Source organism: Lucilia cuprina, chromosome 6 (genome assembly GCF_022045245.1).
Source record: "Lucilia cuprina isolate Lc7/37 chromosome 6, ASM2204524v1, whole genome shotgun sequence".
Taxonomy (NCBI): Eukaryota; Metazoa; Arthropoda; class Insecta; order Diptera; family Calliphoridae; genus Lucilia; species Lucilia cuprina.
In genome coordinates, this window is record NC_060954.1 from 63,713,022 (window position 1) to 63,740,823 (window position 27,802).

Sequence of the window (27,802 nt, forward strand, 5' to 3'; positions counted from 1 at the left end):
TTGTTTTAAAATGTGAATTTATTTATTTGTTAATGATCTAGTAGACTATATCTTAAAGTACACTATTAATTATAGATATAATAAAAATACAACTACATTTATATTTCTAATTATAAATACATTAGTACAAACTAAGTAATATTATATTATTACTTCTTGACTTGACTGCATTGAGAAATACATTTGTATTTTAACTACTTAGAAAATATATATATTTTTTCGGATTTATTTTTGATTAAAATTACAAGTATGTACGTAAAGTTAACTAAAGTTTATTTTAGTAACTAGTTCTTATGAGCGAAGGTTAAATTACATTCCTAACTTAAAAATTTTTAAAAACTAAGTACAACTAATGATTTAATAATTTACTACTCCAACATTTTTATTTAGGTGTTCAATGGTTTTAATTAATAACATACATATGCAGTATATTGATTTTTGTCGGTATGTAAAGCCGTATGTATTTTTGTGTAAATTACTTATATAAACATTTGTGTCAAAACATTTAATTGAAATATGTCATAAAAGAAGGCTTGGTGAACGAGTCATTCGAATAAAATTAAATTACGGTGACGGTTAACCAGACATTCTAAACCATAGTTAAACTTTTATTTATATTTTCAAGATGTTCCTTGGCCTTGATGCGTAAAGTTGCAATAGAATTTGAACGTATGTCTGTCGTTTGCGGTTGTTGATTTGTTGCTGTCACTGAAGAAGCATTGGAGGAGGAGGCAGTAGAAGAAGGTGGTGTTGAAGGCTCGTTGACGTTTGAATTATTGGGGCCATTATTTGTTGCTACGGTTGCGTTAATAGTGGGTATGGGACTTTCGCGACCTACATCCACCACATCAATGTTTGCAGAAGAGCATTTTGTCGCACTCGAATGGGAGTCATTGTCACCATTGACGGTGGCAAGATTTTGCGGTGACAGTGATTGTGGTACTATAGAGACAGAAGAACTTAAAGAAGGTGGAGGTAAAGAGGTGAGTGGAGAATTTGTGGCCGACACATTAGAGGATGTTGTTGATGTAGAGGACATTGAATTTGCTACAGATATTTGAGGATTCATTGCGGCCATCGACTGTGGTGACATACGTGACAAATGTGGTGAGAGATGTGTTAGCTGCAAATGTTGATGGCCTCCATGTGAACTACTAGATCCCAAAGTCATTCCAGGTGGTGGCTGATGATGACCGGTTGGATGCGGTCCATGTACACTAGGACCATGTGGTCCCATTCCTGCTAAACTGCTCATTGCCAGGTTAGATGGAGTTAAACTTAGAGGGGGTGTTAAATAAGAAGGATACACGGTTTGAGGATGTGAAAGAAATCCTAAAATAAATAATAATGAATATACATTAATAAAATCAATTTTTTTATATTAATTAATCGTTCATTACCTGGCAAAGCTGATAGTAAAGGAGGCGATAGCCAGGGATCTACCGGCAAGCCTGAAGGACCACATCCCAAACGATGCGGCAGCTGTGTAAAATGTGTGAGACCAAGTCTCAAACTTTCTGATTTCTCTTGTCTTCTCCATTTGGCTCGGCGATTTTGAAACCATACCTACAAGTAAAAGATATAACATTTATTTTAATTGTACAATTTAATTTTTTTACTAAATGTAATTTTCTAATAAGATTTTTAAAGGAATATTATTTCGTTAATTTGTCATTTAAATTTATTCAACATAAATAAACTAATACATATTTTTTGAAAAAATATTGTGATTAGGTCTGATGATAACTTAGAATAAACTATTATAGACACTTCCGATGGCATCCATCATTTTTACATTACATTAATGAAATGATAAGATGTTCAATTTATATACATACATGTGAATATGTATTACCACCTGTGGTAAAAAATTATTTATTATCGTCTACAAATTTACTTGATTTACTTAAATTTCACTAATTATATTTTAAATCTTCTCTAAACCAATTATGGCCTCATTTAATGTTGTATATTCTTTGCTGATAATCACCTTAAGCAACAATTAGTTTAACGAACGAAAAAATTAATTAAACTTACAACAACAAACACACACATACAAACAAAGTTCATCACGAACATGAAGGCAGCAAAAGACAAGTGAGTATTCTAACAGGCATCTAGTTAAATGTCATTAATTTGACAAGTACAATGGAAAGAAGAAAAATTACGTTAGAAAAAAAATCAACTTAGTAGACACAAACACTTTTACATTAAGGAGGAAAAGCACATCTACTGTAAGCTTTTTTACAGTTGTTTTTTTTCTCTTCTTTTACACAAAAACCATAAAATATAATTTCAAATGAATGAGCTTAATTATAACACTAACTAAATATGTATGTATGTAGAATACTCATAGTATTTGTAGAGTTTTGTATAAAGTAAAAGAGAATTACATGCAAAGAAAACAAAATGGCGGCTGTTTAACTTGTTTGCTTTCTTAGCTTTAGCCATCTTCAATTTAACACTGACTCTGAGTTATTCTTCTCATACAGAAACGGCATTAGAATTACGAACGATAAAAAACGACGATAATACGAATAAAATTCAATTAAGCAAACAAGCTGTAATTAGAATTATCTTTAACAAAAAATGTAATAAAACGAAGTGAATGTGGCAGACATCAACTTTTAGGTTTCAGCATCCCCCCAAATGGCGTATAACAGCCAGACTAAATGAGTTACTAATTGAGATAAATACAACGGAAACACATTAAGTAAACGAAAAGTGTAGCAAAACACGAACGGAGGTGTCTGAAAGAAGAATTTAATATCTAAATATATATATATAACAAAAATTTGTTCATTAATGGCTGTAAGTTTTTCAAGTTTTCCAATGATTTAAGATTTTCTTATAGTGTGTTTGAAAGTAAAGTAAAAATAAAAGTTCTCTACATTTGGTCAAAATATGCCACTAAAAATTTCTAACAATAACTATAATTTTAGAAGTTTTTCGAGTATGCAGGTTCATCTGTTCGTTTACATATATTATATGGTTAAGTATCTTAAATCAAAATTTCACGAGAATATTTGAATTACATATAATTAAAATGCTTATATTAGTATTAGACTTAATGGAATAAAATTAAAATAAGAAAAATATGAAATTTTTTTACTATTTATTATGTTTGTAACGATATGTACCTATACTATTCGTATGTGCGTATACGTAATACTAAAAAATCAAATATATTTATTTTTACATAGTAAAGATGTGTGTTTAAATATTGTTTTATTCACAACTCTGATGAAATAAAATGTTAGGATATAATACAGGGTTTAAACTTTAAAGTTAACACAAATTATATAAAATATTTAAAACTTAATTAAAATTTCTTGTTTTAGGCAAAAAAAACGAATGGAATTTGATTTGTATGTACATACTTCTTTAGCATAGTACATGTACTTAAATTATTTCTTATATATGTGTGTTTTTTTTTGTTATTTATAAATACAGAATAAAAAATTCAAAAATCAAAAGCCATTATAATTTTCAAAAAGACTGAGCAGTGTTGAATCCAAATCCAGATATCGTATCATAAAGACTAAAATATGTAATATATGTTAAAATACCTCAAAGAAGAAACTTGATATAGTAGAGGTAAAACATATATTTATTGAACTCTTATAAATAAAGATATGTTCGTGATGTTAGAACATCTCAAAAAATTGGTTAAAAATTAATATATTTTATTCAAATTGTATTTAATTTAGTAAATTCACACTAATTTAGTTTAGTCGATTAATCCATAAATTAAAATGTTTTGTCATTTTACTTATGTAAATAAATAAACGATGAAAAAAGGTTATTTCTATTTTACTAATTGACATTGTCAACTTGTCATTTCTCTGCATATTTTTTGTTTAGTTTTAATGCTGGTTTTAATTAAATATTGCGTTGTGTGTTGATGCGAGTGGAGGGTGGAGGCTGGCAGCTTCTTCATTTTAATTAAATCATCAAAAATCAATTTTGTAATTTCCATTCATGGCGCGCCATAATGAAAATAAACATCATAAAAACTCAAATAAAGCCACACACACACAATATGTATTTGTATAACGAACTCGATAGAACAAAAGCAAAAACGCCCCCAACGTAACCCCAACTTTTTTAATTGCCACCCATCAGAGGTGAAAAAAGCTCTATTGAAAGCTTTCATGTTTTCATGTCAGAGTTGTAGTTCAAATTGTACAAAAAAATGAGATACAACTTACTCCGCAATTTGTTTTACTTTGTGTTGTTTCATCCCCATTCATCCCATATGAAATAAATTCCCCATTTTTTTACCTGCCTCCCACAATCACACTCAGAGAAAAACTTAACATTCGTTAGTGCCATCAACCACTTTTCATGTTTAATCTCTTTTAAAAGACTTTATTGTTTGTCCCCCAATACTGCCACATTCTGACAGCATTCGTAGTCAACAAAATGTTACGAGTATATTAACTGAACCCGTACCGTTGGAAAATATTCAATGGAGTTGTTGAGGTGTGTGGGTCAGAACTTTTGGGATGGAGAACAGGGTTTTATAAAAGAATAGTTAATGTTGAGTTTAACCTGAAAGCATCACCATGATGGCAATTTTATTGGAAAACTTTGTTCTGTTTAACATCTCCTTCTTCAACTAGTAGCAAGAACTCACATACACGCACCATTACATATAGAACATCCATTTCGAAACAACACGCGACTTCTGAACTCAGTTAAAAAAGTACAAAGATAGAAAACGTTTTCTCTACATCATCAATATTTAGCAGTTGTGTATGTATGCAATCATGAATTAGTCCTTCGTCCTTCGTTTCTTGCATGGTATCTTCATATTTGTTAAAAATGTTTAGTCCACCCAAAAAATCAAATGACAAACAACAGCAGCAAAGTGAAAACCAAAAGTTTACAGTACGCACTCTCTATGCTTTCAAACCACCACATCTGGAATAATACATACTGATTAAAATTAAAGTCGGAGAGAAAAAAATTGCCACCAAATTACTTTCGAGTATGTTTCTGACAGTTTGCAAATTGGAAAATTGACTTTTAACTTGAATACACCAGTTAGTGTATATGCATGTGTGAGTGTAAAAGTTTGTTATATAAACATATATATTTATGTACATATTCATACATACATTTGTATATATGTAGACATGAATATGCATGTATGTACATATGTATATGTAATATAAACTATTTCAATGTTGTAAAAAATAATAATATGGTCAAAGCAAGTTGATTAGAAGAATTTGAAAGAACATTTATTCTTATTAGGCTATAAGTAAGGATGTGGTGCTAAATTTGACATTGTTTTAAATTTTTGTTTGAAAACTCGTATAAAATATCTAGTTTTTTAAACAGAGTAATATTTTACAAATACATACATTAATGATTTATTTCTCATTAAAAAAAAGTTACAAAAATATAATATTTAATACAAAATTTTGTTAAAAAGAGAGAAAAAAGAGCCACTTCCGTAGTTAAAGGTCATTAAAGCGAGGATATTAAATGAAAAAATAATATTAAATAATAATATTAAACATTCTTTACGTTTTAAAGAATGTTTTGTCATTCCATTTGTAACACATCGAAATGCTGATCAAAGACCCAAAATAGTATACATATCCTGGGAATGGAAAAAGCTGTAGAATTGATAGAGAATATTATGTAAATATATCTTATAGGTTTGCTTCTTATTGAAAATGGCCAATATCGAAAATTAATCTCTCTTTCAATTTTTTAAGGAACGGTCCATTGTTAGCCTTTCCCCCCATGACTGGTTTAAAATACGACGAAATTTGACACAAACAAAATTTTTATAAACCAAAAGCGAGCTAAAAATTTCCATGGGAATTATTCCAAAATTAACCAAAGGACCCATTTATAAAATGACGTTATCGCTCATTACTCATAAAAATAAAATTTAATATAAGTTTAATAGTAATGAATTAAAAATTTCCATTTCTATTTCAAATAATGTAGGAACATCTTCAAACATGTATTGCGTATGAATATGTGAACACGTTTTTAAACTCGTATTACACTCATTGCACACACTTCACTATTATAAGGACGACAGCTTAACTTGACGAGTCATATGAAACATTTGAGAATATTACATATTCGAGAAATAGTATTTAGTTTATATTTATACATACATATCCAATTAATATTTATTATTAATATATCTTAATATTATGTATTTTAATATTGTAAAAATTTATGAACTGTGCTTTTAGTTCAACGTAAACGCATACAAATTTAATGTATATGTACATACATGCATACACAAAAACATTTGTATATACGTTTTTTACAAAGAACAATATATAAACAAAATATTCCTTTAAACCATACGAACATAAAGCCTACATGACGTAATTCGAAGCCATTATTTAGATGAAGACGGCATTTCAAAAACAATTGTCAGTTGATGCCGCAAAAAATTTAGAACTTTGAAAAGTTGTCGGTAACTGAAAGGACATGCTCGTAGATTTTATAAGTTTCAATGGTTTCGTATTGCATTTTAATTAATTGAGACACTTTACTAAGAATGAATGAATAAACAAAAAATAACAATGATTACGGATCAAAAACCGATGAATTAAAAGCCGAAACAATTATAACCATTAAAGGCGGCATTATTTTTAATTCAATTATGAAAATGATTAAAAAGTGTCTTAATAAAAATTATATTAAATATTCGTCCTATAGATTTGTGAATATATTTATTTAATTACGACTCTGCTAATAACATTATCCAAGCATTCAAACTAAAACATTTTAAGTCAAAAAGATAAGTGTAAGGTCTTATTAAAGTTTATTTTAAAACGTTTAATCAAATTGTTTATGATTTATTGTGGGAATTTTATAATGAAAATGTGCGTAATAAACCTAAAATAAACGATTAATATCATTATGAATAGATCTTACAATGTTGGCAGCAAAATGTTCACAAAACGTCTAACAAACATGTCAATTTACATTTTTTGTTTAGCAACATTGTCAGAAATGCTTTTTTTTGACAAAACTACAAAACTAAAATTTTATTTTCACATGATTGTAAGATATTTCCTTAGCATTTTCTGCCAACGCTGTAAGATGTAACAACCGTGTATCACATCTCTGATGAGTGTAAGGTGATGAGTCTTTGTATTTGTAATTTGTTTATGATAATGTAGTTTAAAATCTTAAATTAACTTAAAAAACAATATTTTCTCAGCTATAAAATAAATAGATGTATGTACGTAGGTAATTGTTTATATGTCATGTAAAATTATTAGTCTGTCATTGTATTATAAGTGAAAGTTTGACACTAATACTAAACTAATCACATGCCTGTGTAAATAAAACACGTGCTTGTTTTTCGTTTCCTTGAATCTGTTACCAGTTCAGTTCATTCAAACATAAACACACACTTGCCTTAGTAATAACGGTTTTTATTTCAACGTCAAAAATCATAATGTAATGTAATACTGAACATGTGACCGACCTTTTACTAAATCAAAAGTACATAGCAGTCAAACACAAACAAACTCTGCTACTTGTATCCTACAGCAAACATGTATTTAAAATTTTAGTTTTTGTCAAAAGAATCTGTGAAAAAGTTCACAACCACTTTTTGTCAAAATGTCACATCAACAAAAACAGGAGCAAGCATAAAATCATCAAGACAGTGTATTAAAATGTATTTACTTTAGAGTCACGTGTCTCCATGTATTTAATTAGCTGCTAAACCAAGAGTCCTTTAATAAAACTCCTTTGCAATAAAGCAGGCGTTTTATTTCTATTTCCATTCAATCTTGTGTGAAGAGATGTGGAACAAGGGGCGTTTAGATGTTGTCGTTGGTTCTATTGACAGTTTTGTTTGTAACAAAAGTTGTTTATGCGTATTTAATAAGCAGTTAAATTGTAATATTTTCTCTTTTTTGTTTCTATTACTTACTCGTACTCTTACCTCGTACCTTACATATAAACATACAAAAACACTTACATATTGAAAAGAACAAAGAACATAAAAGTAACCATTATTTTGTTTTTTGTTTGGATTTTATTTTACTTTTAACAAATAAGCCAAAATGTAAATATTGCCCTTGGGGGTCCAAAAACAATTTTATGATTTGGATGTGTTTGTGAAAAAAGTTTTAAAAGAAAAAAAAAAAAAAAACCAAACCTTGAAGTTACTTTTAGTGACACAAGATCGAAACAGTAAATGAAAATAAATTTTATATATTCAAGTTTGACAACCAGTACCAATTAAGTGGGTTTTGATTCGGATATTGACACAAGGCATGCAAATATATTTGAGAACTTATAAAATCGTTATCTGAAAGTCCAATATGTCATCATAAAATAAGAGTTTAACCTCCGTCATATTTTAAACTTTGATTCTCTTCAACTGCAATAAATCGTAATATTTCTTAATAACTAATATAGAGTAAACTAAAGGGATGAATATAAACAAATATAAATGTATAGTCGGGCGTTGCCGACCATTTGATACCCTACACCAGTCTGTATGTTATAAATAGGGATTATTTAAAAAAATAAAACATTTGATTTGTTTTTTAACTTTATTTAGGAAAATTTTTATTTTTTTTGTTGCAAAAAAAGAGATTTTTTACAAGAGGGTTCAAAGGGGAGTGGAAAAAATCGCCCTATCCTTATCAATGTTGGTAGGCGAAGTTATGTCTACTTCAAAGTCATTTATATAGAATTTAAGAGTGTTATTGGTTTTTGTAAGTGAATTTTGAGTTTTAAGTCATTTTTTGAAGGGGAGTTTGTATGGGGGCTAGGGTTAAATAAATCCCGATCATTACAAAAATCGGCAGTGTCATTTAAAGTTCTATAAAACTAAGTTTTGTCGACTTTTGTTGACATAATAGATCAATGAAATTAATTATAAGCCCAAAGGCCCTATTTGGGGGTACGGTTGTATGGGGGCTTGTCGAAATAATGTGCCGATTTTTACCATTCGTCTTTGGGCCAAAAGAAGAGTGTGTAAAAATTGCGGCCTGTACCTTGCGCACAAGGTTTACATGGACAGCCAGCCAGAACGAACGGACATAGCTTAATCGACTCAGAAAATGATTCTAAGCCGATTGGTATACTTTAAGGTGGGTATATTTTTGTAAGTTACAAACATCAGCACAAACCCAATATAGACTCCCCACTAAAGTGGTGTAGGCTATAAAAAGCGTTTGTAGTCGGTACTGCAAATTGATATACGGCGCCTAAAATTATAATAAAATTACATTGTTTTCCAAACACAATCATGCTTGTTATTGAATAGAATAAAAAGATTTTAAATGCTGTCACGCTGTTTTAATTTTAACAAAAAAAAAAAAAAAATATATATATATATATATATATATAATATAATATATATATATATATTATATATATATATATATATATATATATATATATATATATAAATATATATATATATATATATATATATATATATATATATATATATATATATAATATATATATATGTATGAAATAGATGTCCTGTAGTCATAATTAAACATATACCATAAAAATGAGTTAATAAATAAGCACATAATGCACTTCCCTGTAATTACAAATGATTCGTAAGTAGAGAAATGATACTTTTATGAAATAAATAATTGTGTGCTTTGGATTATTCTCATACGTACATAAATAAACATGCTTTCTGCCAGTGTTTATAATTTACTTTATTTAAGTTTAATTCAATTTTATTTAAACAAAGAAATTTTAAAAATCTGACAGAAATTATGACATGTTTTATTTTTGTGATTTTTTTTCGTTTTATTTTGAATTTGAAGGTTAATTTTTAGTTCCGCCTTTGTTAAGGTTTGTAGTTTTACAAGTTTTATTGTTCATGTCTTTTGGCATCCTGTTTGTTTGTTTGTTTGTCTGTTGTGTGGTTATATAGTTATATACTCATCAGACAAAAGCCAAGGTAAAAGGAAATATTTTAATTAGTTAAAATGCCGACAATGATATTGATTTTCAAAAATGATAATCCTGTTCATACCCACAATACATTAACACAAAGGGCTTTTTATTTTAAATTTGAATGTCCATAAAATAACTGTTAGCAAGTTCTGTTATATGATTAATTTTTAGTTTTTAATTATTAAATGACAACTTCATCAAAATGCTATATTAATACTACTACGAAATAAGAATATAAAATTAATAAACACTTATTTTTAATATCACTGAAAAGATTTAAGAATTACCGTTATCCAGTGCAAAAAATTAATATTAAAATTGTAATTTGCTTTGTTTACATTCTTAACAATATGAAATATTTTTCACAAGATAGGTATTTCTATAAAAGTTTTTATATTTTATATACTTAATATTTATTATGTAGTCGAAGTCAATAAATTTTCCTTAAACAAATTGTTGTGGGTTCACCGTTTTTTGTTGTTCAGTGTGTTCACAATTTAGAGGGTGTAGAACAATTAACACATTATTAGCCTCCTTCTTTACTTACATTATTTGCCAAAGGGATTTATGAGTAAAAGTCAAAACACTTGAACCGAAAAGCAAAACTAAAACAAGAAAAAAGTAAATGCGTGCATGTAAAAAATGCTAACAAAAGGTATGAGGATTTGGTTTTTTCTCTTTCTGGTATAATTTTTTGTTGAAAGGTTGTCAGGGTAATTATGCAATAATTTATGTGGTTTTTTGTTTTTAAATAAAACTATAACATACAGAAGTATTCAACAAGGTACGAGTTAAGCAATTCATGTGAGGGTGTTTAAAGAAAAAATACTTTTTGATATAAACATCTGCTCATAAAAGTCGAAAAAATTTCAAATAAATGTCATGTCATATATTACGTCAAGTAAACAGGGAACAACACATAGTTAAAATAAAATAATTATAAATCTCTGTAATTTATGTATTGTTACATAATGTCTTAAATATATTCTAAATATAAATATTGCATATTAATGATAAATATCAAACTTAATATGTATAAGCACATTGCTAAATAAGAATACCCATCGACATATCAGAATGTTATATGAAAGAATTATGGGACATTTTTTATACTTACATATGAAGATAATTGTGTTTAACTAAAAATCTTTTTTTCAATAAAAATTTGTTTCAAATTACATAATTACATTACTGAAAGAAACCTTTTTACCCCGCCTCAGCTATTAGAAAACAATTTCATACTCATTTAAACACTAAAATGTAAGAACTGGAGAGTATAACACCCCTTCTTTGAATTATTTACTCAAAATGCTTATAAACCACTTGACATCTGACATTAAAAGTTTTTCTTGTTCAAGTTGCTTTTTCGTTTATTATGTTCAGACTTCTCTGAAAGGGACATGAGTTAAAAAAATCAAGTCAAATACTATTATAATAATGCAATTTACTTAGAAAAAATTGTAAATAATAAATAAATAAAATTATGTTTTATTTGTTGCCAAACAAAACATTTTTTGACTTATGGCACACTTCATACACTTGATTTCGAAAAAAACTGTCATAAGCTGGCCCTTGTTTAGGTTGATTATAAATAAATTGCATGAAATATAATTTCATATTTACTTTACCACCCTAATGTTGATACATAATCATTCATAATTTCATAATGTTACAAAAAAACAACTCTGTACTTACAACGAGCAACACCAAGGCATTGGTGTGTTCTTGTGTATTTGTTGCCGGTAGAATGTTTTTGAACAGATGTGCAACTCATTATAAAGCATTTAAGCGTTTAAATTGAATCATAAATGGAAAATATTACAATCATATTGATGATAATGTACGTATGAGTGGATTTGAGGGAAACGATTTGCCACCACCAACATAACCCTCGTTGTTAAGTTTCGTAAATTTTATCACTGTTTGTTTTTTTAATAATTGACACTTTAAGGATTTGTGTTGAGTAGAATATAAAACTTTGCACTAAGTTCACTAACTTTATAAATTAATATATATACATACATACAACTTCATTTAAAAATAGTTTTGCTTATTCTATGCTTTAAATCTTGGAACCAATTGCTAAATCTTACTGTAGGCCTGACTAAAATATTTTAAACTCTATAAATGTCGCTCTTGGGAGTATAAACGTAATTCATTTTATATAGAATATTATATAAAAGTATTTTTACGTTCCTGCCGTAATGATTTAAATTTCATAGTTTTTATTCCGATCGATTTTGATTAAACTTCTTGAAAATCCGGGATATGAATTTTGGCCTATCTCCACATGATAGCCAATATTGTGTTATTTACAAAAACACTATTCTTCTTTTGTTTTAAATGTTTTTGAAAATCAACAAAAAATATATATAATTACTTATTTTTTTATAGAAATTGCAAAAAATATTAATTTTTATCTAAGATTAAATTTAGGTTTAGAATTTCGTTCAATTATTACACATATCGCTAACTAATTGCTACTTATTTTTTAAATACGTATAGAAAAAAATGAAGAAATCTAGATTTTTAATTTTAATGCAAGTTGGCTTAAACTATTACAACAACAATTGAAAAAATGAAATAATTTTCATAATTGTATGGGTCTATTTTATTTCATATTACATTTATATAATTTCATGTACATATATATGTATATAATTTCCCAATTTCAGTTTATTGGATTTTAAACTTAGTTTTTGTAATACGTTTTAATTTGAATCGGTTTATTTATTACTTCTTTGTCTCTCAATCAATTTAATTTGTTAATAAATTTTACTATTAAAATTAAAATAATAATTTTCTTACACAGTTATAAAATTGTATTACCTTATATTGAATTATGCACTTAACAAAATTGATAAAAATTATTCGTTGGTTATAAAAAAACAACAGAAAAAAGTCCAAGCTTATTAGAATGTTCTCTGGAGAACATAATGGTCATGTATTTTCGAAACTTGTTTTTACAGGTATTTTCACAATTTTCTATCCTAGAAATGTTTTGTTGTTCAATGAATCCCTAGGGATGCTAATTTGGTTTCGAAATATTTACTTACAAAAATAACATATTGTCATCAATTTTCCATGAGGGGAAAAATAAATCATAATAAATTGGTCACTTGGGCAATTAGTTGAATTCAAAACAATTTTATTAAGTAGATGAAAATTTTAGCAAATAAGTTTAGGGAATTCCAATGAAAAAGGAAATGATTGACAGATAATGAAATTTTGATAACATGATGACATAAAATTTGTAATTCGATGGTTATATTTTTACAATATATGAAGTCAATAATAAAGGATTACATTGTATTGATATGTGTCATGTTTATATGGGAAATAATTTATATTTTCTTAATTTAGAGCACGTGTCTTATAACGTTATTTCTTTATATCTCCTAGTTATTCCCTAATATATAAATAAATAATATACTAAAGTTGCTTTATAATAGAAAATATGTCCTTAGTTCTTTCTTAAAGCCGCCACTCAGTAGCATACAATAAATGGTACATTTAAAATATCCGTTAAGTTCTCTACCGTTAGTAAAATAATAAAAATTAGCTTTATCGTTACTTTTTCGCCGTATCGAAACGGTTCCAATGTAAAAATGTATGTTTTTCTCACAGTTTTAAGAAGTTTTCTGTTAACTTTTTTGTTTTTAGTAGAATTTATTAAATTTTTTATTAGAAACACAATATTAATTTTGATTAAGTGCTAATTAATCACTTCCCCGTATAAATACACATTTATGTTAATTTTCGTCATGTTTTCTGTCATAACTTTTCGCTTCGTTTGCTCGTTGTTACGTTCAGATTATAATTGTTTGGTACGCATAATTATGCCTTTAGGAATTAATATTTTTTTTTTTTTTGTTTAGATGTATGTTTTAGTTAGTAAAATTAGAAGTTTTAAACACGCAATTTTCAATTAAGTTATCAAACCAAAAATGTCAAAATTCAAAGAAACAACAAATTAATAATGGCACGATTCGCTTCATGTAATTTAAATACTTGTAGGGTGACTTTTAGTTCCTTTACGTATTACATATTTAATCTGATTTTTGGGTAATTTTTATAGATATCATCTATAAAAATTACCCACTCCGTTTGTAACGCACCGAAACGCATCATAGATCCACAAAAGTATATATGTATGTTCTGAGTCCTTGTACAATTTTAAGACGATCTGTTTTAAAAATGCGAGTTTTGTGATGAAATTTGACATAAATAAGTGTTATGTGAGCCAAATGACTGTAACGCCCATTGCTGACTTAAAATTATGATAAACGTAAGTTTCTTATGAGCAAATATCTACACACAGAAAACAGATCGATGGGAAATCGGTTACCATGATAAATATTTAGTTAAACTAATTAAAATTGTATCGCTGTTATTGAAAAACTGTATACTTAACTGATTTTCTATATTCAGTATTAAAAAACAATAATACTAATCGAATTGTGGTTTTAACAATTTCTAAATCAATAATTTGAACTGAATTGTATCGGTTATTAAATTCATTTGGCAATTCAGTAAATGCAGCCGACTTTTATTTAGGATTAAAACGTAAGAACATCAAATATTAGTCGCTACAACCGAAAAACAGTCGCTACAACCGAAAAACAGTAGAAAATATTGAGCACTGCAACCAATTATCAATTGAAGTAATTACTTAAAATTTAATTACGGTTAAAGGAACCAAATTCGATGTTCACAACCGATTAATTGGTAATTTTAGTTGACGTATACAAAAATAAATAAAATAAAACGAATTTATAATATAAAAAAACCTAATTACATTTGAGGATAAATTAATGCAGAAATTTGGATAAAAAAGGTAATGTTTGGTGTATTTTATATCTTATAATCTATTTTGTGTTATCTTTCTATAATTTTTAATAATTTTACAGCAGCGGAAAGGCGTGGAAAGATAGTGTTCCTTTGAAAATGTTGAGCAGAATCAAGAGCAAAATCCCTGTTTATTACCATGAAAATCTCAAAGCAAAAGGGGAGAACTTATTTTATATTTATACGTTTTGTAAGTTTATACATATTTATATTTTATTGTAAATACTTTACACAAAATAAATATATTTTCAAATACACATAATCCACAAATTGTTTTTCTATAAATAATATTTCAGTTGCTAATACCAATAATTTCAATCCAGATTACCGAATAATAATTAAAAATTTTTGTGTACAAGATATATTCAGTAATACTAAACGAATTATACAATAATTACAATCGAATTTTGGGATAGTTGTTAGAACCGACTGAATTCGATTGGAAACAAATTCGGTTATCACAACGAATCTGTTTTCTCTGTGTATCTACTGAGTTTTATGAGAGTGGTGCAATAATTTCCTCGAACCCATATATAAGGTCCCCATTAGAAAATGACTTTGACGCTCACTACTGGCTTCAAAATACGAATATAGAGCTGAAATTCAACACAAGTAAGTTACTTATGAGCAAAAGTCTATCTACAGAATTTTTTGAAATTCGATCCATAATTAACCCTATCCCCCTCAGAAATTGACTTAAAAGCTCATTACAATACGGGTATAGCTATGAAGTTCGATATACAGAAATATGTTTTTGATGGTGGTATATAAGATTCGGCGTAGTCGAATATAACACTCTTACTTGTTTATCTTTTTATTGTTTTTTTTTCACATTAATTAACACCACATAATACTTTAAGCCCCGTTAACTCCACCTCTGGTTATCGTTAAACCGAAAGTTATTCTGCCGATTAAAATATTTTTTGTATAAAAACTGTTAATTTAACCTTAAGATAAAGAATAACTAGACATTGTATTATTGGGTGTAAGCAACATAAGTTAATGGAATGCATAAAATCTTTTCTATATTTTATTCAGTTGTAATCAAGAAATAATATTCGATACATTTTCAGCTTACAAAAATGTTATTAGAATGACTTGTGAATATTTTATTCGGATGATCAATCAAGAATTTGTTTATATAATTTTTTAATAGAATTCATAATTTATTTCACTTTTTTGTTTTAGTTTATAATGAAAATTGGTTTGTTTCATTTTTTTAAGTTGGAGTAATAAGGAAATTTATCCCTATTATCATTACTTTCCCATCCCTAAAGAACCAACTTTTTGACTTATTTCATTTATATTGAATGGGTATATACTTATATTTAATAGCACACTTTTAAAATTTTTATAATTTTTGTTAAACGGTAGATTTAACAAGTTTCTTTTATGCACAGTTAAACTGTAAAACTGGTTTTATAGAAACTAACAATTAGATAGAAACAGAAGACAGATAGTATTCATAAGGACTTAACATATTAATACTTTTGGAAATTTTCGATACATACAGAGAATATACAAATCAAAATATTCTTATAAATTTAACAGAACAGCATTTTAAAAGTTGTTATAATTAAACTTCCAAATACAATTGAAATAAAATAGATCATATATACAATTAACTGCCGAATAATAGATTAAATCGCATTGAATAAAGTTCTGATTAAATACAATTAAACTGTCAAATAATAATTTACGATAATATTAACTAAGTTAATAATATGGCAGACTTCATACATATATACATATGTAAATGTATTTATTTATGTGTTTGTGGATATTTATGTAAATTTAAATGTAGTAGTGTATTCAAAAAATTATTATTTAAACATAAAATAACAAATAATGTTTATAAATTTATTGAAAATAGTCGTGAACTCATTTGAATAGACAAAAAAGAAAAAAAAAAAAAAAACTAACAAATAAAATAGATTTTTATTAGTTGGCAATACAATATATTTGAATTGAAATTTGTATTCCTATTTTATTTATTTGTTTGTTTTTTACTTCATTCTGTCTGTCTGTCAATTGTTTTAGTTAAGAAACCCTTATGTATAAATGTTTAATATGTATATTAAGACAAATGCATATGTACATAGATAATATACATAAATGACAATGTATATATGTATACATACATGTGTGTACAAACTCACATGCTAAATTGAATCCTATTTACGACCATATTTGCTCTATATGTGGCACATATACCCACTTAGATGGCGTGTCAAAGACACCTTAATTCATTTTTATTTAGTTGTTGTTGATTTAACATCCACCTGCTCATTTGAATTTATTTATTTAATTTTTTTTCATTTGTTTATTTGTTTTTATTACAATTTATATTACTTAGATTGTTACAATACGAATAACTAGTAAAGATTTCTCAAATTATATATTTTTTGTTTTTTATCGAAATTCAATACAAATTATTTATAAATGCACATACACACATATTTGTGAAAAAATATTTTAAGTAATTTTTTTTATTGATAATATACTTTACTTTTTTAACAATTACTTAAACTTTGACAGTTTTATTTGAATATTGATACACGTAGTAAGTCTGTGATTATACCAGTACTTAGTTTTTATACCCTACATTTTTTTAACTGTTCGAGGTTTTAATTTGTAAAATTGTATAATTTAAAACTATTTGGTAATATTACTATACTCGTATTTTAAAGCCAGTAATGAGCGTTTTCTGAAAGCTACTCTATATATTAATTTATGGAGCGATCCCCAGAAAATTTGGCAAACAGATTTTGGATCAACTTGAATTTCATCACTATACTCTTATTTTTAAAGCTGTTTTTCGGGGGCCACTTGTACAGGGACATGTGAAAACGTTGACCTATTTCAATATCAAACAAACCTTGCCTATAAGGATCCACAAAATATATATCTTTTAGATCAAATTCAACACAAATTGGCTCATATATAGAAAATCACAATATGTTATTTTATCAATATCAATCTTTAATTGGACATTCGATAACAAAGTCGGGCATTATACAGTCAGGCTCGACCAACTTCACTTTCTAATTTGTTTTACATAAACTGTAGAATAAAAAAAATCATTACTAAATCCTGTTGTTTGAAATTATTTAATCCTTTTTCCACATTATAACTCAATCTTTAGAGTGGCACTTAAATTCGTAGAATGGAATCAAAAGAATCAATCAATCAATCAAAATTTGTTAAACTTAATCAATTTCTATTAGACAGTTTTCTGTTGTATGTGAATTAAATGAATTTCTTTTCTATTTGATTTACTCTACAATTTACTCTGCTTTTATACTAAATTACATTTTAATTAACCCTTCTTGTGGCAGCAACAATAACAAGAACTACAACAATATACAAACACAACGATTATTTATAACAAGCATAAATAAACATATATACGTACAAAGCTAAATAAAACTCCCTTTTAACCATAAACACATTCTAGTAGACGTACATACATACATACATCTTCATCCAGAAACACTTCGACTCCATCCACACTCTACTAGCTTTTATTTTTCATTCTTTATACACATTGTAAATTGTAATTTTCTTCAATGATTGTGCTTAATCCAGCGTATGATTAGGTGTTTTCAAACACTTTACAGATGCTGCTACATGCCACTTCAGTTTATGCCATGAACGACCAGAGAACAACAACAAAAAGTCTTCCAACATTAAATCTAGTTTTTTCTTCCATTCCCATTCAGTCCATATAAAAACTACACCAAATACAATAGACAACTAATAGTATATGAAATACAAAAATCATTATTTTGCTACCCCTTAGTTTTGCAGATTTTTCCTTAATGTCATCATCCGCTGTCTCTTCTGTGATGATTCTTCTATAAACAATTGCTCTTTTTTAACCCTTATGCGAATATTTGTCTCTTTCTCTCTATCTCTTCTACGTATCCTTTTGCTCTCCTTCACCGATTTTGTTGTGTTTTAGTTTAAGTCTTTTAATCTCAATAAAATAATTGTCATTTATTACCACAACGTTGCCATTTTCAGTTGCAGCAAACATATGTTTCCTTTCTCATCATAAAAGTTTGCTCGTTACTTATTTGTGGCTAAACTGCAAACCAAAAAAAAAAAAAAAAAACAGTAAAACAACACAATCTTTTTATTTCTTTCAGTTATTTTTTCGGTTGGCATGTAATTTGCCAAGTGTCAAATGTTGTATTATGATAATCTAGCGCATAATTTCAAGATTAATGTTATCATTATTGTTGTTATTATTATTTTATTATCACAACTGTTATTGTTGTAGCGACATTTCGATTATAAGGGGAACAAACAATTCTATTAATGGTTGATATGGTATATTAAATGTTTTTCTTTTATTTTAATTTGGATTTATGTATTCTATTATTAACACTTCTGAGATCATAGGTGCAAATCTTTATTGTACCGAATTTTAATAATATAAGTGGTGACAAAATAATAGTCCATCGATGTTAATGAAATATATGTATTTGTTATATATTTATTGTAATGACATACACAATTTATTTTCTGGATTTCATTAGTGTCTAAAATTAAAAATTTCTTCATAAATATCTTTTAGAGAAATCGAAAAATGTTTTGTACCAACTTTATTGGAAAGGTTATTTTCTCTAGAAGATAACTTATTTTTGAAAAAGTTCAAAAATACAATTTAAATGTAATTAATTTTAATAAAAATTTTTATTTAATTTTTTTCAATAATTTTTAAATTTGTACACTTTTCAGTTTAGTTTAGGAATCCAATCTGCAAAATAAGGAAAATCTATACTTTTCAGTATCTCAAAAGTATATGTACATATGTGTGTATACTAAAAATACAAATTTATAGCAGTTAATCTCGTGTCATAGAATCAGTGTTGTCTTGCCTAAAGTTCATTTTAGTAATATTCTCCCAATTAATCATGATTTCAATGAACAACAAAATTTTTATTGCTAACTAATTTCCTCTAAGTAATAATGAATAAAAACCAATCAGAACTTTTTAAACAAACATTTAACAAATCTATTGAATCGATTACAAAACACCAGATACAAAATAATGTAATAAAGTTATAACTTCAAAGAATAATAATATAAAACTATTTGAAAGTTTTAGTGAAGTTAACCACAGACACAGAGGCAAATATTTCCCACTTTCTTCGCACCAAAAATATTTCGAAATAATTTGAATTTAGCGTCAATTTGACAAAGTGACATTTAAGGGCTGTACCATAATAATGCTAAAAAAAATCTTTGATAAGGTAAATTTATGCAAAACAAAACAAGAAGGCAACAAAAACTCGAAATCAAATTCAAATTTATATTTTTATTATAAATATTTTGTGCATGTTTAGACTCTATATGCGATTAAGAGCAGGTGGGTGGTGGTGGTTCATCATTCTAATCAAATTTTGACTGCTATATGTATGTATATTGTACATACATATCCAATCATACATATGTATATTTTCGGTATTTTTTTCCTTATAAAATTTGACAATATTCACACAAAATATTTGCAGACAACGATGTTTGTGTGTGTTTTTTTTTATAGCGTTGTGGTATTTTATTTACCCTTTTATTGTATTACATTGTCATTGGAAATTGTGTGGTGGATTGAACCGTTTGTAAAGTGACTAAAACAAACTACAATTTATCAAAACTTTGTTTAAAAATTTTCTTCAGTTAAGATTAAATATCGTTTAAAGTATTAAAGTAGTTTTTTAAAAATGTTTAAATTTTTAATATCTTAAAATTATATTTGATTTTCAACTTTAAAAATCTATTACTTTTTATAACATTTTACAAATTTCCAAAACTAAAAATGTATTTATTTTATATTTACTACTATTCATTAGTTTCTTTTTAATTAAACTTTAGTTAAAAAAGTGTATTGTGAAAACAACCCTGAATATAATTTGCCTTAGACTTGTTATGATTGTATTGTTAAAATTTTTTCGACTGTTACTTTGGCATGATAATGTTTAGTCAATAAAATGATTTGTCAAATCACGAAATTTGATAGTATTTATTGATGTTAAAACCGCGAAAGTAAATTTTTGTCTATTTGATTTTATTTTTACTATACTGTTACTTTTATACTCGAAGAACTTAAGATACAATAAAAATAAATCACTTGATATTTGTGAAAGGTATGTGACAATTTAAATAATCGAATTTAAAGATTTTTTAACACAACAGCATTAAGGATATACGTTCGACTATCGACTATTTTCGAATAAACTATTAAGCACCCGCTTTTTTTGTGATAAAAAGGTTAACGTTCCAAAAATAATAAAAAATATTCGTAGTTAATATCCATTTTTATTTACCATAAACTATGTTTTTCTTTAAATTGAGACGTAAATTGTTTTTCTTCTAGAAAAAGTTTTTATGTTTTTTAAAAGTTAGAATAACTTTTTGCGTAAAAATGTTGAAAGGGGATATGAAAAGATATGACGACAATATTTTATTTATAAATCTACTAAATTTGATTTAATTTTTAAACAGAAAATTAACGGAACTTTTTGTTTTTCCAATGTTTTGAATTGTGTCTGATATTTACCATACCTTCTAGAATTACTTCATGTATACAAGTATATAATTTTAATTATTTATATGTTTGTATGTAGATAAGTGTGTGTATTATTTTGTATCTATGTAAAAATTTATTTGTTACGTTTATTCAACACCTAATTTAACTTGATTGAACTTAATTTCATTGTGAAAATAAATTGTTAACGGAAATTATTTAATTTCCGTTGTTTTGAATTTGAAACCGTTGTATTTTATTTACACTTTTTATTTTGCTTGCGCCCACTAAATTGTTACGGTTTGCGTATGTATGACTTTGAAAAGAATTTTTGCTTAACTCACCTGTACTCTAACTTCAGGTAAATTAACCTTCATGGCCAACTCTTCACGAGAATACACATCGGGATAGTGCGATTTTTCAAAGGCCCTTTCTAATTCATGCAATTGATATGTTGTAAATGTTGTACGATTGCGTCGATGTTTCTTTTTTGAACAATTGTCATCTTGTCCTATAACGAAATAAAAAAGGGTTGTTTTTCGACATGAATGGTATTTTAACTAGATCGTTTTCGAATATTCTTACCTTCGTCATCACTGCCGGAAGTAATTTTTTCACCCTGTTCACTGGAATTTGTTTGATTAAGATCTTCACTTGATGCACAACTTCCATTTATAACACTATCGTTGTCGTTAAGTCGATCCTGTTGATCCACGGCTGGACCCCCACTGCCTCCCACACTTATGTGGTGTAATCTGTTATAATCGTCCAAGTGCTTTTGTTGCTGTTGTTGTTGAGATTGACCGCTAAGATGGTGTTCAATAGTTGAATTCCCATTAAGAGACATAAAATTTTGTTTCTGCATGTCTTCCAACGATCGTGGTCTCACTCCTCCTTCAAATTGATTCTTCAGCAAATAATTATCCCCGGCACCACCGTTGCTATTCATTATATTTTTGCTTAGGCACTCGCTATTTCTATCGTCATTTGTATTGATGTTGTTGATTGCATTTAAGTCATCACAGTAAGGAGAAGAATTTGAAGTTAACTTTCGTTTAAGTCCAGTGCCATTGCCAAAACCTGTGTGTTGTGATGATTGTGGTGAAGATGTTACATCAATGTTGTGTGTATCATTGGGGTCCTTGGCTTCATCCTCATCTTCAGTAACGGCATCAATGTCCCCTCCGTTGGACATAGAGGACAACGAACGCTCGTCATAATCGTTGAGGTTATGAACAAGATTGGCGGCGTCATTATTGGAAAAATACGTGGATGAAGCCGTCATTTGATTAGCCATTGTTGATGCCACTAATGATGCAGCAGCCGCTGCTGTTGTTGTTGCCGCTGCAGTTGATGTTGTTGAGGATAATGACGATGACTTGGCAAACTTTTGATCATGCTGCGCTTGGGCATGTGCAGCTAAGGCAGCCAAATGCTGTTGATGACTATGATAGACACCAGAATTCATAATTGCCGATGTCGCTGATGGTGGTTGGATTTGTGATTGAGTCGTCATGTTAGCATGTGGACTCATGTCATTGTTGTGGTGCAATTGGTTTAAATTGTTAGCTTCGACCATTTGATGCATTGAATTCAAATAATCACTACTACTCATGGACGGACTAATACGACTGTCGTTAATATCGGTGGTATCTTGAAGATTGCTATATGATAGTACGTGGTTAGTGGCAGCATGAAAATTATGTTGTTGTTGCTGCTGTTGAAAATTCATTAACGTATTATGATAGCCAAGATGACTGTGTTGACCATGTTGCGGATGAGTAGAAGGTGGAGGTAAATTCATAGATGACATATTGCTTTGGTGCATTTGACCGTTAGGTGAAGGCAGGGAATATGTAGAATTATTACGTTGCTGTTGCATTAACGTGACCATATGATTGTCCATGTTGCGTAGTTGTGCCAAAGTTTTGTTACAACGCAAATCGGTGGCATCATTACAATCACCTGTTGTTATTTCAGAATAAAACATATTGTTGTATATTAGTTTTCTTAAATTCTGTTGCAAAAAGAATATGAAAATCTTAGGTTTTGAATTTGATTATAGATGTATACATACATACATATTTATACATATATGTAAATATATATATACATTATAATTCAATCAATTTAAGCGATTGTCTGTCTAATTTGAATCAATGTATTTGCATGTAATAATGAAGTATAAAACACCTAATAATTAAATACAATTTAATTAACCACGAAATATTTATAACGTGTAGTAATCATAGTATTATTTTTAAATTAAAACATAATCGTATGTTGAGCATTAAATGCTAAACAACCTGGTGTTAACATTTACCCTACAACACGCGAGTCAGATTTGATTAATATAAAATAAAAGTCAACTGCAAAGTAAAACATTTCATCCAAGTTGACTTTAATGAACAGAAAAAAATATTTTTTCTTTTAACAGATAATACTGAGACAACGAGTCGGTATTGTTTGGTCTCCGTTTTTGTGGTCTACAAAACCTAAATGACTTTCAATTAGACGCCGTTTTATATTTACAATGTGGCATAATAAAAATGTTTAAAACGCCTGCTGAATAGACTTTAAACTGAACTCGAAATAACGAATTAACTCATGAGACTATCAAAATAAAATAAAACAAAACAACAACCACAACGACGAAGGAATAAAAAGAAATCATTTAATTTTATTGAGCAATATGCTTTAACTATTTGCCAAAGTTGGAGTAAAGAACGAAAACAATACAAAAGTATCATGTGACATGCAAGAAAGTCATTAGACTCTCTTAAACAGAATATTAGGTACACGCTACAAAAATTTATTCGTAATGAACGAAAAGCTAACTAACCGAAAGTTGAGTTAAATAAAGTGGGTTGTTTGGGTGGTGTTAATGATATCACTATGAAATGACTAAAAACTAAAAAGGATAATTGTACACTTGTTCGACGAATATGTACATTCCAAACGATTTCCCTCCCATCCAATGTCGCCCATCCAAGTATTTATCGAAGGAGTGAAAGCTATTGTTAGTTGTTCGACTAAAAGTACCCAAAATCCGGCAACAAATTGACTTTTTCCAGTTGTAATCAATTTGTGGTCATATTATAGTCATATGTTTACTGTGTTTGTGTGTCGTTTGACAATTCGAGGTCCTTGTTTATTACATTTGTTTGATTCATATTAGTGCACAATTTCAATTCATTTCATTCCATTTAAACAATGAATGCAATTACATTGTTTAACTTCGAATCCAATTAATAGTTTGAAAAATGTATAATTATGTTGTGTTGAGTAATTGCATTTTGATGATGATGTATGATTGTAATGGGGAATACAAAAACAACTACAATAACATCGTCAAATATGAAAATAACACCAATAGAAACAACTACTATAAGTACAACAATTATTGGAAATTGTATATTTTTTCTATTATACCTCTAGAGATATTTTGGATAATTGTTTTTTTTTTTCAACTAGAATTAATTAAATTTTATTGATTTGATATAATGTATTTAGTTGCGACTAAAATGTGACTTTTTACAAGCCTATTAAATAATTTTATATAATTAATACCGGTGGTTATAGAGAAACATTTCATTCATAGTTAAATTAATTTTCCTATTTATCATTTAATGTTTACGCTCTACGGTATAATTTTACTTCGGAATGGGGTTTCATTGCGGAATGAATGATATTAAAATAAATATAAGGATTTAACAGCAATATTAATGTTTAAGCAAAAAAAATATTAGAAATATCATATCAGAAGATAAATCGACATGAATTCGATTAAGTGACACGAAAAACTGATCTTTGCATTTAAGAATGTTGCATAGCAATAGGAATATAAATACTTGATATTTTTATCAGTTTTCGAAAAGGGAGCGTTCAATATGTAGTTACTTTCGTTATCACAATAATTGGGTGTCCCCTTAGGTTAATTTGTTGTGTGCTATTCTATAAGTCTGAAGGTCGTATGTTCAAAACACACAAGTTTATTCTAGATATGGGCAATTCCATACGATTGTATGTGACATTTGCACGCTTTCAGAGTTGTAAAGTTAAGAGTACTTGGACAACAATTTTGTATTTGCAAAAGGAACCTTGTTTTCCAAAATATGAATTATAATATAGAGATATCATACGTGGCAAAAAACGAAAGTGTTTTAAAGTACATGTAAATTTTTACTAAATTCTGCGAATTCTGTAGGTGTATCTTTTTTGTTTTAATTTCTTACACTATAGAACATATTTTTCATTAGTAATCTATTATTTTTTTAATAAAAAAATATAATTTTATAATAAACATTTTTAAGTATCGTATGTGGCAGATTTTTCTCCTGATTTTTATTGGGTTATAAAATATATATTTTGGAAATACACACACTCCAACAAATTAAAAGGAGTAGGAAAGTGCAGTCGGACATGGCCGACCTATATACATGTTTAAGCAATTTTTAGATAAAAATAAAAAACTGGAGTTATATGGAGGCTAGGGTCAAATATGGACCGATCCTCATAAAATTCTAGAGCGTGATTTTAATTTAATATAAACTTATTTGTGCCATATTTTATTATAATACTAGCGATTAATGGTGAGTTACGGACGTTTAAGTGTTTTCCTGAAATTAAACTTTGAATGGAACTAGGGTCAAATGAACATCGGCATAAAAGTTTAGGCTTATAAACATTTTAGATCTGCCGATTTTTGAATGGATAGTATTATAATTAACAGAATTATGAGCTAAAAAGTGATATTTTCGGGTCCGTTTGTATGGCGGCGAGGTTTAAAAATAGACCGATTAAAAAAAATACAACAGTCTTCGTCTTTGGTGCTACAAAAGATCATTTACCAAATTTTGTGGTATTATCTTCAAAAATGCAGAAGTTATAAGGGTTTTATTTTTTCAGTCGTGGTTTACCTTTCAATGGAATTGCCCATATGTAAATGGCATAAATTGGGTTAGAATATAATTTGCAACTTGTCTTAAACATTTTTAACTTTATGATCTTTTCTGAAAAGATCTTTAAAAATATACAGAATTTTAAATTTTATAATCATGTTGTTGTTTTTCTTTATGAAATTATTGGTTATATGAGCTATTTTACTGTCCATTAAAGAAGCATGACTATACAACTTTAATCTACTAAAGGTCATTCATATATTGTCCCTTTGTCTGTATTCATAAAATGTTTACGAAATACGCGTATTACCAACTAATAACATTTCAATTAATTGTACCGCCACTTAATTTTCTTTAATAAATTTTTGTTTTTATAAAGAATCATCATCAAGATTACTGTAAAATTGTTTCTTTATAATAATGTAATGTACGAGCAGTATCGGAGACCAGTATCTGGATTACTGTCACTTTTTAAAAAGCCTGAGATGAGAGACGTTTTTTGTAAATGTAGCTAAAGAGAAAGAGCAAAATGTGTTTAGATGTGTCAAATCATCATTTTGACACGATTAATGTCAAATTAAAAGGCGTTTAAAAAAGAATATTTGTTGCAGCGAGCAACATATTTTTCATTGTTATTGTTAATTACAATTTTATTTGAAAAGGAAAAATATACTCAAAAAAAAAAAAAAAAAACAGAAACAATTTTGTTCAAAATATCTAAACATGTCATTTAACAAGAAAATTTACATAACTATACTTTGAATCTGATCTTTATCTAAAGAGCCGAAAAGTAATTCTGCTTTAACCTATTTTCTTTAAACAGATAATTAACTGAATGTTTTAAACTCAAAAGATAAATACATATCGGTGAAAGAAAGGTTTATTTTTTAATTTTTTTTTTTAAACCAATTCCTTAATGCGTTGAGTGCTTGCTGTATCTTATACATTCATTTTTTTTTTGTAATTCATATAACATTAATAAATGTATTACATTATGTATTTCATATTCATACCCTACACTACTTTAATGGGGAGGGTATATTGGGTTTGTGCTGATTTTTGCGACACACAAAAATATTCCTCCTATATCCACCTTAAAGTATACCAATCAACTTATAATCATCTTCTGAATAAAATTTGATTAAAATTGGCCTATTATTATTTCACTTAGCCCCAATACAACAGAGCCCCCCGAAAAGGGCCATTGAGCTCATAATTATGTATCTCGATAAAAAGCGACAGAAATAGATTTTATACAAGACTTGACCTTATCAAATTTCGTAAAGATTGGCCCCATTTGGCCTTAGATTCCATACAAAGACCTCCTCAGAAAATTATCTGAATGTCCAAAATTCACATATAAACACTTATATCGCGATGAAATTCGGCAAAAATAAATATTATATAAATAAATCTATTCATAAAAATGTATATATAAACAATTTTTCAGAAATTTAAGTTATATTGAATATTAATACTTTATTATGAAAAATAAATCACTTTTAATATTCATAGTGTAGGGTATCATATGGTCTTTCTTTCTTCTTTGTTAATTGGTAAATGTTCATTTAGTTTTTATTTTTGG

The 27,802-nt window shown here is 27.7% G+C and overlaps 1 protein-coding gene across 3 annotated transcripts in view; it reads right to left on the minus strand.

The window, feature by feature from the left end:
- The window catches only part of LOC111690370 (retinal homeobox protein Rx), a 43,078-nt gene continuing 15,276 nt past the window's right edge, over positions 1–27,802 (minus strand). For all 3 annotated transcript variants that reach the window (XM_046955168.1, XM_023452844.2, XM_046955167.1), the window contains exons 3-6: positions 21,902–23,281; positions 21,661–21,827; positions 1,401–1,566; positions 1–1,332 (exon numbers count right to left, since the gene is read on the minus strand). In XM_046955168.1, coding sequence (XP_046811124.1) covers positions 590–1,332; positions 1,401–1,566; positions 21,661–21,827; positions 21,902–23,281 — 2,456 coding nt within the window. In that variant the 3' untranslated portion in view covers positions 1–589. The remainder of the gene's footprint in view (positions 1,333–1,400; positions 1,567–21,660; positions 21,828–21,901; positions 23,282–27,802) is intronic.